This window comes from Cygnus atratus, chromosome 17 (assembly GCF_013377495.2).
Source record: "Cygnus atratus isolate AKBS03 ecotype Queensland, Australia chromosome 17, CAtr_DNAZoo_HiC_assembly, whole genome shotgun sequence".
Lineage (NCBI taxonomy): Eukaryota > Metazoa > Chordata > Aves > Anseriformes > Anatidae > Cygnus > Cygnus atratus.
The window spans coordinates 12,503,592-12,521,292 of NC_066378.1; the positions used below are offsets into that span (position 1 = coordinate 12,503,592).

General features: G+C 40.7%; 1 protein-coding gene across 1 annotated transcript; it reads left to right on the forward strand.

Annotated features, from left to right (window-relative positions):
- The first annotated feature begins 1,653 nt into the window (after positions 1–1,653).
- Positions 1,654–16,226, forward strand: P2RX7 (purinergic receptor P2X 7). Its single transcript, XM_050714222.1, has 13 exons — positions 1,654–1,778; positions 3,397–3,529; positions 4,056–4,127; positions 5,024–5,096; positions 6,065–6,161; positions 9,200–9,280; positions 9,826–9,955; positions 10,381–10,511; positions 13,841–13,934; positions 14,368–14,433; positions 14,531–14,647; positions 15,192–15,287; positions 15,756–16,226. The coding sequence occupies exons 1-13, from the start codon at positions 1,654–1,656 to the stop codon at positions 16,224–16,226; spliced, it is 1,686 nt and encodes a 561-aa protein (XP_050570179.1).
- Positions 16,227–17,701: the final 1,475 nt, after the last annotated feature.

Below are 17,701 nucleotides of genomic sequence, written 5' to 3' on the forward strand. Positions count from 1 at the left end.
AGGAGCCTCTTGACCTTCCTGTACTGCTGTTTCCCAGTGCAGGGACTCACCATCTGAGCAGCTGCTTCTGCCTTTATGCTCCTGTAGCTCTCAGCTTCCCCCATGCAAATGTGGACAAGGGACACCCAGCAAGGTTCCTTTGTGGTGGCTGAGGCCACCCAGCTCCTCAGGTAAACCAGAGCTAGTGATGCACCCACAGCTTGCCAAGGGAGTGGGTTGTAAATGATCGGCTCATTTTAGGGATGTTGAGTAAGGTGCACTGGAAGGGGATGTGATGTGAGGAAGGCTGCACAATAACTCCATGGCAGAAAATAGTGAGCTTCCATTTTCCCGTTTCCCTGTGTCTTAAGGCCTTTGGTCTATGGGATTTCAGAGGAGCAGAAAGATTGAGTGCTGGTGGTGCTGTTTGCAGGTGGCAGTACAGAGGAGAGATGGTGCTGTTGACAGAAGGTGACAAGCAGTGCTAGCAATCGGCTTTGGAGCTCTAGGGTGAAATTCTGTGCTCCTTCTGTAAAAAAATCAATGGTTGCGACTCCAGGCTATGTGCAGTTAGCTGTGCAAATGCTTACTAGAGGGATTTGAAGATGCTAAAATTTTACCTGGAAAGACTGGATAAGTTAGTGGAAGGGAGATTTATTAAAGGTTACTGAATATAAAAAAAGCTTATCTGACTAAGGACGTCCTTGAGTTGCAAACAGACTGGGAAACTATTTGGAGGAATCATTTTTTGCTTCCTTGGTCTTTACGTTGTTCCCTAGGCATCTATTTATGGCCATTCCTGGAGACAAAATAAGTGTCCTGTGCTAACAGTCCCGTGGTTTGACCCACGGTAGTCATTCCAAATTTAATGTGAACCCTAATCCTGCTCCTGCTGAAGCATTTTGAAAAAAAAATGTGTTGAATTCACACAGAAGAATCAAGCCTTTCAAGCAATATAAAAGCTTCCCATCCTTCTTCAAGTCAGGTCAGGGGCTTGAAAGTGTTTACTGCTTCACGGAGCTTTCAAAGTCAGGCTTGATGTCTGGATTGATTCAGTGAAAGGAAATTCTCCCCCAGACATTGAACAAGTAGGACTTGAGAACTTAGCAGGAAATTCTTTCAGTTTTTTCCAAACCAGAACTTTTTAACTGTAGAAAGCTGGCCTAGCTGGGGACCATAATAGCAGCATTAATGCATCTGGCATTTTGACTTTTCTCTTTGAAAAAAAGTCTGAACTCAGAAATTTACACTAGTGGTACTCAGTTGAAGAGAATTCAAAAAATCTTCCCTCTCTGAAAACTGTCTTTGTTGTACATAAACGTGGGTGGCTGCAAAGAGCTTGTTTTTCTGTCAACAGGCTGAATTAGACTACTTTTTAGTGGAATTCGCCTTATTTTATAAAGCTAAAACAGAGGTTAATTTGTCCTTTTCCTTCTCTGGACAGGTAAAGAAGGTGTTTGGCATCCTGTCTGCCGTTTCTTTATATTAGTTGTGATTAATATCAGTCCTTGACCCACTGCCTGCCTTTCTGTAGAAGGCCTGGGGAACCATGGTACTCGCATGGGTTTCTGCCTGTACCTTTAAGTGGTGTGGCTTGAGAAGGATGCAGTAGTAGAAGACAGCACCAACCAGTTGCAGTTTTCAGAAACTTCGTTCTCAAAGGAAGTGCTAACAATGGTCTCGTGTGGCAGGCTGAAGGATCCGTTTCATTATGACTCTCCAAAATCGATCCGCTTTCAGAGCGTTGGATGTGTATGCATGAAGTGGTTCATTTATGTAGTTATTGCCATATACGTTTGGTAAGTGCAGGGTGACGGGACACGGTGTTGTACACTAAGAAATGTTGCTTGTTTCATGGGTTGTCTGGCTTGCAACTTGGCTTTCAGTGCTTTGAGTTCTGTGGCAGCAACTCAAGACCATTGTTTTGGTGTTGGGCTGTTTTTGGAAGATGGATGTGGCAGTGGGAACGTGGCGGTGGGAGTTGGGCACAGGAGGTTACTTAACAGGGTGGGGTTGCTAGGACAGAGCTGAATTTCTACTAACAAATGCTTTTAGTTTCATTTCTTGCTGTGCTGTTTTCAGTTCTCTTCTGCTAAAACCATACTACCTGCATTGAAAAATCTCAGATTTACACCAGTGTTTCTGAGATTAGAGCTTGTTCCAGAGAGTCTCCTATCTAGGGTTAGATACACCTAACAGATGAAATAGCCAATTAGCCCTTGAAGCAGATTTCAAGAACAATAAGGTGTTCTAGGAATATGCAGTAATTGATTGCCTCTAAAGGGCAGATTTTCCTCTTTGCTCCCAAAATAGGGCTGTTTTCAGTGATAAGTCTTTGCTGAACAAAGTCTGCAAATTTAGATGGTTGGTTTCTTTCTTATGGGAGGGCAACATGCCAGGACATTGAGCACACTGATCGCAATCTCAGTAAGAATCAATTCAGCAGGAAATGCAAGCACCTACTGCTGCTCAGACCTGGGCTCCTACTGCCAATTTCCAAACGCACGATTATCCCAAAGTACTGTTCTCCAGAAGGAAAAGGCTGAAATACTGTTATAATAGACACTATAAATGAAGGAGCATCGATCGGTTGCTTTCTGTTTCTGTCCTTCAGAAACTTTTATCCCCTCCAGAAGAGTCTGTTGTTAAACTGAAACGGTGCTGGCTCCTGTGGCTATGCAACCAGCTTGTTTTTCAAAGCAAACCTTTTATGGTGCTTTTATGTAGTGTGGAAACTACCTTCTGAACATACAATAGTTTTCAAAGTTGTCAGTTCTTTCATGAAATTTAGATGAGCGAAATGACTTCCCTGTCAGCATAAAAACAGAGATGACTTTCTATTATTAACACACACAATACACGAGGAAGTAAAAGCGTTAGGACAAGATTTTTAAAGCAATCAGAATGACATGCAAAAGTACTCACTCTGGAAAGTTAAAGACTAAGTATTTTAATCTCCCCCCCCCCCAAAAAAAATATATATATATAAATAGATCCCAAATGTAGAGAGGGCACTACTGTTTGTGACACAAAAGGTCAAAGTCTAGGTAGAGTAATGCAGCATGGGCAAAAGTTTTTGGATGACATCAAGCCCGCTTGTAGTTAGTTGGTGTTTCACAAATGGCATCTGAAGGACTAGGATGTGACCTAATGCTGTCTATAGCATTTAAGCTGTGAAAATAGAAATTCTCTGTGTGTATTTGAACTCATTCCTGACAAAGCTGAACATTGCAAAGGTGAATCCAAGGAAGACTTTGGCCCAGATGATGCATCTGTCTCACACCAAAGGGCTCTCAGTTACTTGAAAATTCTTGTCTGACTTTATCTTGCAGTGCATTTTGTCCAAAAATGATACAAAAAAACTGACCCAATTTTATTTTTATGAGTTTACTTGTTCTTTCTGTTTTATCTGGCCAGTTATACCCTCATCGCTCACAAGCGCTATCAGGAGAAGGAAGAAGTTACCAGCTCAGTTCGCACTAGTGTGAAGGGAGTGGCTCATGCAGTCAGCAGGATCTGGGATACAGCAGAATATGCCATACCAATGCAGGCAAGTCTTAATTTAATGCCAGCATAATATTCAACTTATGTTGGTGCATCTGTTTTTTTTCCTGATATGTCTCTCCTTGAATGAGCAGCAACATTAAAGGGGACTTTACATTTGAGACAGCAGTCTACCAAACCAAATCTACCCTTCCTTCCACAGTATGAGGAAAAAGATTATTCTCTTTTATGATAATTCTGTGGTGCTATTTGTTATGAATTTTTACAAAATCAACAGATTTATTCCAGTATAGCGGTACTAAACACAGTAGTATCATTACTAGTTAGTGCCAGCATGTTTTTCTTGGTTGCAATGCCAGATTAAAAAATAAAAAATCGGCGCCTTTTTGCCCTGGTTGCTCATTTATGCCCTGATGATGTCCCTGGCTTTTCCTGTTTAAGCCAGATTGAATTTTAATGTCTGTTAGGGGGGTGGTAGAGCAGAAACAGCCTCACTGTCCTTCCAGGTGATGCTCTGAGGTCTGAAACAAGTCTGTGAAATTTCAGTCATTCATATTCTTTTCTCCATGTAGTCAAGAGACTCTTTTTTCGTGATGACCAACATCATTCAGACAGACAACCAGCTTCAAGGGAGATGCCCTGAGGTAAATATATATATATATATATATATATATATTTGGTAATTTATATTTAGGATGATGGTATTGAATACAAATAGACAGTAGTTAGGAGCAAACGTTAATGTTGATGTAAAAGAGCGGACTGCCCTTGGGACCATCCTGTGCAAGCAAATACTGCTGCTCTTAATGCTTGTGTCTCAACAGAAAGCATGCAAAATCTAGTCTAATTGCTCCTTTTCTTTCCCCTACTCTGGTGTTTCTTGGGGATTCAGTTGTCAGTTGTGACTTTGCCTCGTAGCAATGACCTTGCCAAACCTACCTGCATCACTTTCAGGAAGTGGTGACATTCAGGCCAGTGCAGCTTCTCTGGCTTTGCTGCTGGTCTTGAGAAAAACCTGAAGGGATGATGGAGTTAGAGAAGTGCTGTCAGCTTCTCTGCTGGTATTGTGCTCTTGCTGTTGCTCGTTTCTATGTGTTCCCTTCCTTCCTTTGTGTAGTCCAAACGTGGTAGTCAGCTGCAGCTCTCCTCTTCATTCATCTGGCTGGCTTAGAAGTGGGACTTTGCAGAGTAGTTCCTAAACACAAGTTGACTTTCACTGGCAAAAGGAGCTGTTAGTAAACAACGAAATAGTCCAGTACTAGATTTATTGCACCTAGTAGTACAGGAAAGAGTACAAAAAACAGGAAAGGACATAATAAAGGAAAGTGTTAATATAAGCGAGAAAAATACTTTGTTTTCCTTTTTTTTTTTCAGCTAGCTTAGCCTTTTGCTCATTATAAGCATAATAATAAGTAAGGGTTATACTTTCTCTGCATTATTTTCTTATTATTTACTATTTTTGTATTGAAGTTAAGAAAGACTTTTTACGTAGGTATGGAGAGGAATATATTTATATTGCTCTTTTATGTCATTTTTTCAGGCTCCCTTTGCCAAAGCTATCTGCTCTACAGACAAGTCCTGTGAAAAAGGGAGTGCAGATATCCGCGGTAATGGTAGGTAAATGGCATTTTCAGATTGAAATATTGTTTGTGGGTACTACCTTCTGTTGCATTATTGACCAGTGCAGAATGTACAAGTCCCAACTTGGAGAAGAATTGCAGTAGAACAATACAGAATCCTGAGAGATATCTGATAACCTATTTTTGAAACGACAAAACAGAGTTCTTACCATTTTGTATATGCCCTTTCTAAAAAGAGAAACAGTGAAAAGGAGCAGAGGAAGGGCAAATGTGAAGAGGAGTGCAGACCGTGATGTGAATGAAGGCCAGTCTCCCAGTCACTCCCATTGAAGTCCGTGATTGCTCAGCAAGGGGAGTGACTACAGGATCTTTTTGAAGGGTCTGTAACATCCCCATGATAGGTAGTTCTCAGGATAAGACAATGACTTCTGTCCTTTTTTGAGGGCCAGTTGTCTAAAAGACATCGTACAGTTTTCATCAGCTATGTGAGTTCTTTGTAGTGCTGGGATTCCTGAATTCAGGCTTCTGGCTGAATTAGCGCTTTAGCTGGTAAAGACAGGGCACTCAAAAAATGCTGACTCTCCGGGAATGTAGAAAGAATTAAGGTTTTCTGCTTACCCTTATATCCTTGTTTAATTTGCTTATATTGTTGAATTAAACTTGTTAATTGTTTAATTAACTGTTAATTAATTCAGTTGACTGAAACAGTTAATTTCTCAGTTTATACCAAGACTCAGATATGTAACTTCATGTAAAACTTTGAAGGAAAGTACTTCATCCTCAGCCCAAACAATAACAAGCGTTGTTGACCCAAGTAAAGGGCTAAATAAGGATTGATGATGTGTGGCAGGACCATGATTTGGTCCTGAAAAGAAAGCTGCAAGAATCTGTAATGTCAAAATCTCTGCTTTACATTTAAGGAGGAATCCACTGCCATGTGGAAACTGTCTATATGGTGCAAAACTCTTGTGTTTGCTGAATAAGAGCTTCTTTCTCTACAGGAGTTCAGACAGGAAAATGTGTGTGGTATAATGCAACTCTTAAAACCTGTGAGATCGTGGCATGGTGCCCTGTGCCAATGGAGGAACACCCCCCCGTGTAAGTAAACAATATACTTTTTTTTTTTTGTCAAAAAAGGGTTCTCTTTGACAGAGTCATACAATTTTAGGGTAATCACTTTGCTCAGGCACGTACAGATCTCATGTATGTAAAACAGCTATTTTCTTCATAGCCATACTGTTAATGCTTACTATATCTAAATGAATTACTTCTACAATTGTCCTGCTGATTCTGCAGTGAAGCCAGAGCCTCCAGTTTGTAACATCATGCAGCTTCCACAAAAATAATTTTAGATGTCACAGGCTCATCTTGAGTTCACTAGAGGCATTTAGATCATGAATTCAAATGTCAAGGAAAGTGTAAGATAGGTTTCCTGACTTGGGTTTCTCTTCTGCCAGGCTCAGTGCTCTGGGGTGTAGAAGCTCCGTGTGGGTGCATTTACCACAGCGAGGTTGCTTCCACCACTCAGAACTGTAGCACTGGATCGGTTGTCTGTGCTGCACGGTAGCATTTGGGGGTTCTCTCCAGACTGAAGAACAGCATCTTCATCCTTTCTAGGCAGGTGATGAAAACCTCAATGCTGGCAACACGTAATAGTGAGCTGAAGAAAACTGTAGGAAAAAGACCCTGGGGAACAATGCTGCTGTGACCCAGAGAGTGGAATGGAGGGACCCTGTGGCCATCTTTCTCTGTAATCACATAACTGTGCAGTGTTCCAAGAAGAAACTGGTCCATTTTCTTTCTGTTTCAGCCAAAGCATGAAGAAATTTTATAATCGTTTTGATTTCTACAGAGATGATGGAAATTATGCTCTAAGAGAGTGGATGACTAATCAATTTTAGCTTCTCTCAACCAGCTTTTGAAATATACATGTAAGAAACCAGGTCAATTACCACTTCCATTAACTCACTGCTTTTAAAAGATAGAAGCATGATTCTGTGTATATATCCCATCTTTTCCCTAAGTCAGAGGCTGAGCAGTTTTTCCGCTGCCAGGTTCCATCCAGGGCTCACAATGCTTCCTGCAGCAACTTTTGAGTTTTTTTCAGCTCTTTAAAGGAAGTGCAATTCAATTCTGCAGACAGAGCTGTGATCCGAAAAAGGCTTTGTCCAGAAACAGGAAGGGTATTACTGTTCATACAGCATCCTGGAAAGATATGCATGAGCTTCCTGAGCTATTGGAATCTTAGGGTTTTTTTATAAAGTCTCAGTGACTGCCAGTCATTTCCAAATGTCATGTTGTGTAGGCTTACTGCTGTGTGTTCCAAAGGGAATTTTGTTGTTTATTACATCGCACAGTTGACACATTCTGTCTTGTTTCCTAATCTTCCTCTACAGTGCCAGTAGTTGATCACTACCAGGGACCAAAAATAATGGATGAGAGGTTTGATCCAAATCTCTGATGTAAAAGGTTCCTTCACAAGTTTCATTGGCAAGGAAAAAAGGAGGAATTGCTAAATAGCAAAGCTGAGTGTTTGTTTGCTACCAGAACAATATATAAGAGAAAGGTCAGAGCCCAGGAAGTTTTGCCATCTGGTTGAGATACTGAGGGAGCAATGTTGGGTTTTGGTTACACCCCTGATTGTCTTTATTGTCCAAATTCTTTTGAAAGATAAGTTTCATGAGCTATACAGGAGTACTCCTTTTCCTTCCCGTTAGTTATGGCTGGAGCTGAACAAAGGAGCCAAACAAAGCTATTGCATTTTGGCAAGAAGATTCTTTTATTTTTGATTGTTCATTTCTGCCTGAGACAGGGCACAGTTGTCAGATTAGCTGGCCCAAGGATAGGTGTTTACACCACCTTTTCCAGAAGAGCTTTGGATCAGATTTCAGATGCCTCCCAGTGGATGAGTTACAGACAGTTCCACATTATAGGTTTATTCATTTTTAGCTCTTTAACAGTTAACATACATTATTCATGTCTCGACTGTTATACACTGAAATTCTTCAGAAGCTCTTATGTCCAGATAGTATCTGCAAGCATTAAATTGGTTTGCAGCCATGTCTCTCATTCATTGACTTTGTTTAGGAGATGCTCTGAGATGTCCTTCATGGAACCTGTCACCCAACTAATGTGCTTCTAGTCATCACAGATCTCTGATGCAGAGGCATTGCTCAAAGTGCAATGATAGGAAAAATACTGGATGCTTAGAAGCACTGTCCTTGATATGGATGACTGCTTTGAAGACTGTTTACACCCCTTGGAATGGCTGTCCTGATGAAGATTAAAATTTTCCTGACTCATTTTCAAAACGGAGCTGTGCGAATATTCCAGTCCAGCATTGTCCCTATGCAAGACATATAATGCTAAAAATTGCATCTGTTACTCTTCTATAGTCCAGGCAAGTCCTGGGGTATAGCAGAGATTGTCTCATGCAATCTAGGCCAAGGTTACTCAGCTGGCAACTTGTAGGAAAGTGCCTTCTTTCCTGCCACATTAGCTTCAGAGAAATGACTCTTGAGGAAGGGTAGGACTGGCAGCCTGCTCCCCATTGAGTTTGCAGTTCAGCAACATATTTAGTGACACAAACCACTGTCTCCCCACAGTCTGCAGGGTAAGCCCTCAAACTGATATCTGCTAGAAAGGCAGAACAACCTTTGATGATGTGATTGACACCTGACTTCCAGAGACATCCTCTAGGAATGTGAGCATGGCTCATTCTTATATTCTTACTAGCTGTGCAGCTCTGGCATAAATGGCCACCTGTCTGCGGGGACCAGCAATGAAACTGCCTGTTCATTGTGCAGAAATAATCAGCTGTCAAATGGTATAAACTCTTACTACTATTCTGTAGCAAGAGTTATATGAGAAGTCTTGTGAGATCATATTTTAGCTGCATGTAGCACACATTTAGACTCAGCCCACACAAGCAAGAGCAAGAGGGAGAGAACAATTTATACCTAAAACTAAGAAAATGACCTTTATCTTTCTTGGTTCCCTGAGTCACTTAACTCTGCTTTTCAATCTTCTCAGCAAAATATTCTTCCTACTGACAATTTTCCAGGTAATAAATTAGCATAGCATTAATTGATGCATTTAAGTACAAGAAGTTACTTCATTTGATGTTTCTCTTCTAGGCCTGCTGTTCTGAGGAGTTCTGAAGACTTCACAGTGCTAATAAAGAACAACATTCACTTCCCAAAATTTAATTACACCATGTAAGTGCAAACATTCCTGAATGCTTTCTGAAGAGTGAGTGGTTGTGCTCTAAAGAAAGGATTGTGTAAATTGGCACCATCGTTACTCAGAAAGGCTGTCTTCAGGGCTTTATCTGCATGAGTAACAGCTGTTAAGTCTCTAGTCCTATTAATTCTTCAGGAACCAAGAGAAATAGAAGAGGTTGGGATCACAGCCTCCCAGGCACAGGACAATAAAATTGCTCGTTCAGATATACTGGTTTATGTTGGGGTAAAATGACTAAAATACAATGTAACAGTTGTGTGATCCAGATTATAAGGTGAAAATATTTAGTTTACGCAGGTAAATTTTGCTTGTGATATATTCAAAGAGTAAAGAATTCATCTTGATTTGTAGATCCCACTTAGGGAAATATAGATCTGCTAGGTGTGAAAACAAAAACTCATGTAAGTACAATCTAAGCACATTTAACACAGCTTCCAGTAAGAGTGAGGTCCCTTAGCTGTGCTTATAGCTGCTCCAGCTTTTGTTTTTAAATTTAAACAACTCTATGTGTTTTTCACAGACAAAATATTTCACCAAATTTCAATTCTTCCTGCACATTCAACAAGATAACTTCCCCTCTCTGTCCAATATTCCGTCTGGGAGATATCCTTCAGGAAGCAAAAGAGAACTTTTCAGAGGTGGCAGTAAAGGTCTGTGATACTACTTTTTTTTTTTATGGTCAGTGTGAAAATTTTTCTTTTTCTTCCTGCATATTTTGCTGTCTGCCATGTAATGGAATTGTTCTAGGTTTAGAAACTGATTGAGAAGCAACATAATCTCACATTTTAAAAAATAAATGTGTTTACCATCTCACAGGATGAGACCTGCGTTGACAGAGTTGATACTATTTGGTTTGTATTACTGTCGCTTGTAGAGGCCCTTGTACCACCTTTCATTTAAATAGGTCCTGTATAAGGCTGTCACTCATGATCATATTTCGATTCTACAAAAGCACATCATAAATCACATTGCTTCAGGAAAATATTATCCAAAAGTCGGACTGGCAAAAATGGTGGCTTCTATTTGGCATTAAAAAGTTCACACTAGTCCTCACACTTACTTTTTCTGTTTCTAGGGAGGAATAATTGCCATTGAGATTAAATGGGACTGTAACTTAGACAGCTGGTCTTACTACTGCAGTCCAGAGTATGGTTTCCGCCGCCTTGATGATAAAACAAGAAGCCAATACCCTGGATTCAGCTTCAGGTAAAAAATGTTACATGAAGCAAGTAGGGTGTTTTCTGAGTTGAAGCAAAGATGTGATGAGGTGTGGAGAATGACAGCTTGGAACAACAGAACATTTGATTCTGCTTTGCTTTAGTACTCATGTCCTTAACTTGCAGTTACTGCAGTTGTATTATCATGGTCATTTTCCAGATGAGCATGGTTGTATGGTAGGAGGTTTTATTTCTGTGTTGAAAGGCCTAGAAGTTTCCTACAAGTATTCTGGGAGCTAACACAGAAAATAGTTTGGGCAGGTTCTACCATATGGCAATTGAAGCTTGAAACTACTTAAATTTGTGAGCTTCCCAAGGCAATTATATAAAATAAAGTGTTTTGCTTACATCTGGGTAACTCTACAGTTCACTGAATCAAGATTTATTTAAAAGTAAATTAGAGCATTCGGTTCTGTGTACATACAGCAGACAAGAGAAATTCTGACAAAAAATCTTGATGTGACTCTAGTTCTAAATAGTTACACAATTTATCAAATGCATATCAGCGTGTTTAAAATTAAAGTTATCCCTCAGATCTAGGACAACATTTTTGTGTAACAGCACTTTTTGACTTTGGTTATTATTGTGGGTTTTCATACGTTGGTGATGCTAGCATGAGTGTCTTAGCTGTCAAAGAGCCGCCAATATACGTCAAAGCTGCATTCTGCTGGAGCTGTGCAAACAAGGAACAAACAGGTGTTCCCTCTGGGCTGACAACCACAGACAGGAGATGGGGGAGAAGACAAGTTAAAAGTGAGACAGTACTACAAGGCTGAGGCCAGCAATGTTTCTGTTCAATAGATTTTTGCAGGAAAAGGGGATTTCTTAGGAGGCTTTTGTAGGAAGACTGGAGTAGCTTTGAGGATATTAGTATCAGACTGACAGCTAGGGTCAAAATGCCAAGAATGGGTTTGCCCGAAATCCTGTTGTCTTTTAAGCATCAAAATACCAGTGTAAAGATTATTTTGCTGCGGTTCAGTTGAAATGTGTGCTGAAAGGAAGTAAAACTCTAGCATCCAGGAAGTGAGCTTCATCTGAGAACACAGGCAAGCCTGCTGGGAGAGTGTGCAGAATACCAGACAACATCCAGATGGCCTGATTCTATAGCTGTTAATCAAGGGGTTTTATTGGCAAAAGAAAGCCATTCTCTGATGTCTGCAAAATTTAAAAAAAGAGGAACAGAGTAGGTCTGTGCAGCAATTCAAAAAGTGAAAACAGTGAAAGTTGAAGGACAATGAATAGTTTGAACATAATACTATTTAAAATAGCCACGGGTGTTTCAGGGAAGAACGTGCACAAACTCTGCCACAGTGTTGAGCTGGTGTATGCAAACCTGTATAAACAGCTGCTGATTTCAGTAGAATTACCCAAAGGAAATGATCCTACAATAAATATATTTCAAGAAAACTTTTATTAATCAGTGTGGCATTTCATAAGAATGTAACATACTATGAGAGCAGAGGTCCATCCAGCCCAGCATCCCAAAGCTAGCAGAGACCAGTAGCAGAAGAAAACTTTGAAAAGACCCTAAGAAACAGGTTATAGAACACTGCTTCCCCTGCAGGCCAGCTGGGGACTCTGGGCAGGTTATAACCTGTCTGCATGGAGTCCTATTGCTTCCAGCTCAGTTCCAAAGGAAATTTTGTGATAGACTTAAATGGGAACATGTAAGCTTTCTAAAAGAAACAAGTATTTGAGGTGCAAGGAAGCAAAGTTTCAGATAGGGGTCAAGAAAGCTCCCAACAGGTCAGCTCTGAGCACAAAGCTGTTACAGAGAAGAAAGCTTGTATGCCATCAAGAAGAAATATGAAATAACCTCTATCATGGGGGCTAGAGAAAACCTCTGATCCTGAAAACAGTTAGGAAAACTTTAAAATAAAGCCTAAATGACCTGCAGGCTTTGGAGGCTAAGAGCTGGCTGGTAAAACATGCATTGGCCACAGACTTTGGAACCATTCAGCACAAGCAAAAAGGGTATTTAATATCTGTGCAAGCAAGAAGAAAGCAGAACACATGTTTTTCTGAGTGACTTTCCCTCAGAGAATTTCAAATCGTATCTCTGTGAATGGGAAGCAAATGATCTAGGGAACTCTGATTAAGAACATTCTAAAAGTCTGCCAAACTTAGCTTGGAGTGGAATGCAAAGGACAGAGTGGAATCAAGTAAAAGCTTGCTCTGGGCTGGTTTGTTAGCATCAAATGGCAAAGCAGAGCTGCAGGGACTGAATCCAAAGAGTAAAGAAAGGAGGAAAAAGTATTTTTTCTTTAGGTGTCTCTATAATCTGAATGAGTAAACCAGGACACTAGAAATCAGAAGGCTGAGCTGATAGTATTTATGCTAGACATATCCTCTTAAACACAGTTACTCTTCTTGTACTTGAACAGGCAGCCGACTATAAAAACAAATTTTGATTAACAATGACAGAGTGATCTGTGAGTATCTGACACCCACGGAACTAACCTTGCAGCCCTTTAGCTCAGCAAATTGCAATTCAAATTATTTATCTAAATGAAGGAGAAGAGGATTTAGAGATCACTCAAGTAAACCACTGAAGAACAACAGAGCATTTTAAGTCCTGACAGCAAGTCTGAGGCAAAAGACGTACGGGTATTGTTTTCAGAAGCTGAGAATTAGTGCCATTGTGTGTTTTAGTAAGTCTTTCAGTTGGATGTAGTGATTTTGTCTGTACTGCCAGCTTTTCATTGTCAGGCTTGAAAAAGATCTCATTGTTGCATGCTCTGTGACTGTTTATTGATCCATAAGCTGATGTGAGCTGTGCATCAGGAGGGTCATGTTGTTGATAGAATAAGAAACTGGAAGTTCATAAAGGCCCATGTGATTCTTGGCACTCTCTGCTGATTAAGGAGTTGGAAATGAGTGATAATCCAGCATGCTGAAGTGTCCTCAGGAGTTCAGAGCAGGTAGTGGATAACGTAGCATTAAAAGGCTTAAGAACACTGGTACTTTTGCCATTGCCAGTTCCTCACATATCCTTGCTAGGGTTTTCTAACTGCTTTACCTGTGGTTGAACTTCTCTCTGTAGCTTTAGGTTCTGATTTGAACTGTGATAGCAAAACACTCCGTAGACCTTAGCTAGATTTTTAATTTGCTTAAATCTCTACATACATGTGTATTAATTTAGTTTAGACTGCCGGCCCTGAAGCTGGCTTCATGAACTCTTCCTGAATGCTTCTTCCAGCATTTCAGAAGGCTGTAAGGAAGAAGGCGAAAGAAACTATGCCCCCTTTTGTGTTCTACAACTTTGTATCATTGTATTCCCTAGGGAAGCCACTCCCATCTTCATTTGTTCTTTTGCAGATTTGCCAGGTACTACAAGCTACCAAATGGAAAGGAGCAGCGAACCCTTTTCAGAGTCTATGGAATACGGTTTGATATCCTCGTCTTTGGCACAGTAAATGCAATTGTTTTTCTTTGTGGAGGGAGGGGAGAAGAAAACTTACTATTTCTTTAGTCCTACGTCTGCCATATATACATATACCCCTTTCTTCTGTCCATCATTCTGGAATGGGAGTCATGTCAGATTAGTAGATCTAAACTCAACTGGCATAGGAGAATAAAGCTGAGAATGAAATAGCAGGGTTGAGAGAGGCAGGATTGTTGTTTAGACAAAGAATAACAAGTATCTTGTCTATCATGAACCCTGTGTGTCACCACTGTTTCCCTCTCAGATTGCTTATTTTCCCCTGCAAAGTGTTAGAGATAGTTTATGTAATCTTGGGATTGGATGAATGAATCATTGTAAAAGGACAAAAAGAGAAATGGCATTCAGATGAGTGAATGGTTATAGATCTTGCTTCCCAGATATTCTTTTATGCTTCCTTTAGGGTGGAAAATTTAGAAGCGTTGAACTCTTCACATTCATTGGATCCACAATCACCTATTTTGGTTTGGTGAGAGACTTGTTTTTTGTGTTAACGGAGCCAGATCTGGAGAACTCCAGTCTCATTAAGAAAGTGGAATCACTACTTGCTTTTCTTTCTTGTGCAGGCTTTTACTGCCATAGAAATCTGTTTTAACTTATACAGTTGCTCCCGCTGCTGCAAAATACCATTCTGTGATAATATAATCAGGAAGAAGTACGAGACCGTGCTGGAGCCAAAACAGGTAAAGAATGCAAATTGCTGTTCAGTAGGCACACAAATGCAGCAGATCAAACCCTTCATAATTGCTGCGTGGTTCATTCCTGCTTCGCTGCTTGGGCTTTGTTCTTCTGCACCCTGCGTGCAGCCTGCAGTTGTGGTTTTAGGAGAGCCTCTTCCCTGCCAACCTGAACTTCCTCTTCCTCTTTTTCAGGGCATTAATGGTTATTTCTCTTGGGTACATCTACTAATTCCCCAGCATTTTAGACACATGGTTTTTAAAGAAGGGCAAAGATGAACTCTCCACATAAAAGCCCTGCACAACTGCACTCCTACAGTTAGCTACAGTTAGTTCCATAACATCTCTTCCTCTTAGCTTTGTCTATCCCTGCTGCTGCCCATGTCCTTGCTATCCCAAATACTGGGATACATCTACCCTTGCAGCATGCAGTTACAGAGAACTGTTGTTGGAATGCAGACTGCAGAACCCAGTGCAGAACTCTGTGCTATATCCCCAGTTTTCTAGGTAACTATTCCAGCTGACAGTGCTCATTTCTTCTGCTCTACAGGTGATGCTTGTGTCCTATGTTGATGAGCCACATGTTATTTTGATAAAGAAGCCTCTGAAAACAAGCTTGCAGTATGCTGAAGGCAGCATTTTTGAGGTAAAGGCAGACACTTAACCTTTGGGATTCCCTCTTCAGAAAGGAGAACTGAGGAATGTCATTTCAAACTGATTTGGATTTCCCCTTCCCCATATTTCTAGATTAGATCCTGAGGGACTAAAAATGGATTCCTATTGCCCCCCTAAAGTTAGTAAGTCCTGTGACCAGAGGATGTATTTTCTAGAGTCAGCTAAAAACTGCTGCTTTCCTGTAGTGGGCATGTGCTAGTGGGAGTGTGTTGGTGTTGAAACAACTTGTAAGGTGTCAATGCGATTTTGCAAGGGTGGGCGTTGGCAACACAGAAAGATAATCCTCCTCCAGATCTGCTGATCTATCATCATTATACTTATTGTGCTGTGTCAAATGAAAGACCCAGTGGTGAGGATCACTGTTGTAAATTCTCTCTGCAGATGGATGAAACAGCAGCAATGCTTTATCATCTAATTTATGTTGGGAATTGCTTTGCAGAATCACCCTGTGAAATTCAGTGATCCTTGCAGCTTCTTCACCAATGAGTCCAACGAGAACCGTGATACTGGAGAATCTCAGCTTAGTTGGCTAATGCAAAGCACCCGTTCTCCAGAGTGCCCCAGGTGGTGCTGCTGTGGCCAATGCAATCTGATGCAGAAGTCCCATGAGCAGCTCTGCTGCCGCAGGACAGATGGGTCATGCATCACAACCACCTATTGGTTTAAGAAGCTGGTGCTGTCTAGAGGAACCCTGAATAAAGCTCTTCTCTACGAAGACCCCTTTCTGGACCTGACAGGTGACAATACCAGCAATCAGCTACGTCATGCTGCTTACAAGCAGTATATTCACTGGCGTTTTGGCTCTTTTGAGCTGGAAGACAGAACTGTCATCCCAAGTTGCTGCAGAGGGGTGATTAGAAGTACTTATCCCAAAGCAGATGGCAACTATACTGGTTTTAAGATAGAGTGAGGAAGCAGCACAACTTGAGCTCATGCTGTGGCTTACCTTGGGCATTTAACCTTTGTTTTCTTTCATAGAATTTTTTTTTTTGATACATGTAAAAGAAGAAGAAAAAGAAAGCGTGTGACTTCCCAAAATCTTTGCTGTGCAGCTCAATTCCTGTATATTGTCATTAGAGAGGGACTGTTGCCTACTGCTTGGCTTAGAGGAACACATATCTTGAGCTAAAGTGCGTACTTCTGCCTTTGTTTCACTCTGTGACTCACCCCGTGTGGTTTAGAAATGTAGCCTCTGGGGGTGAACTCTTAGGGCTACATTTTAGTGAGAGGTTCCAGCTCTCCTGTCCTTGCTTTGGTGTGTGCCAGACTCCCAGACGAGTGAGGAGATAACCAGCACCCTGAAAATAAGATGGAGCCAAGAACCATCTAAAAGCATGACCCCTGAAAGAAGGAAGTCCAAAAGAGAGATCAATTGAAGACATGGTCCTGAGCATTTCTCTCCCCTAGCCTCACCACCTTGCTGCAGCCCTGGATCAGAGGTTCTGGAAAGAGGCCAGTGAGTATGCATTTTCATAACTTGCTGTTAAAGGCCTCACAGTCTGTCCATATTAAACAGGCTTATTTTAGATTTCAGTGGCACAGAGAAAGCATTTTCTGAAAAGCCCAGCTGTTCTCTTTGTATTGGCCCTTTTACCTTAAATCAGGAATTACAGTGGAAAGTACTTTTACCATCTTTGTCTAATATTTTCAGGCATTTCATTCATATTCATTGAATTTTAATGTTAGTCTTTGTCCTCCTGTTTGCTCTTAGCTTCAAACAGGCCTTGCCTCCTACACCTCCTCCTACTGAATGCAACACAGTGCAAGTTGCTTTTTACAGCGATGCATAAGGCCACAGCCAAGGAACAGCAAATTTAGGGTAGATTAATTTGTGCTCCAACACCTTTTCAGTTCTTTTTCTTGTACTTGGCCATATTCTATTTTTGTAGAAATGGAGTGAGAAGGATTGTAACGTGTATATTTTGCACTCCTTTCAACTAAGCTTTGTTCTCTCTGAGCTAAACCAGCAGTTTGCCATTTCAATTTCCAACATACATTTTGAGATATATGGCTGAGAGATTGTCAGCTAGATTTCTATCTTCAGCTGTAATATACATTAATTGTATTAACGTTCACATTGCATCATTTTATGTATCTAGAGTGGGAAAAGATTACAGTTGGCATAAATGCATTCCTGTCCTGACACGTGCGCTCTTTCCTTTTTGGAGAATTACATTGGATATTCACTTAAAACTGTGACTTTTAATTTCTTTTCACTTTTCTCATGTATGTTTTTCTTTAACACTCACCCCCCCTTTTTTTCTCCTGTCACTTTTGACTGGTTTTGTAATAAATAGAGCATGTTTACTAGTTGACTCAGGATCTCTTCACTGATTTTGCAATGTCTGAAAACCCCACCGCTGCTTCGTGAGCTCTCTTCATCTC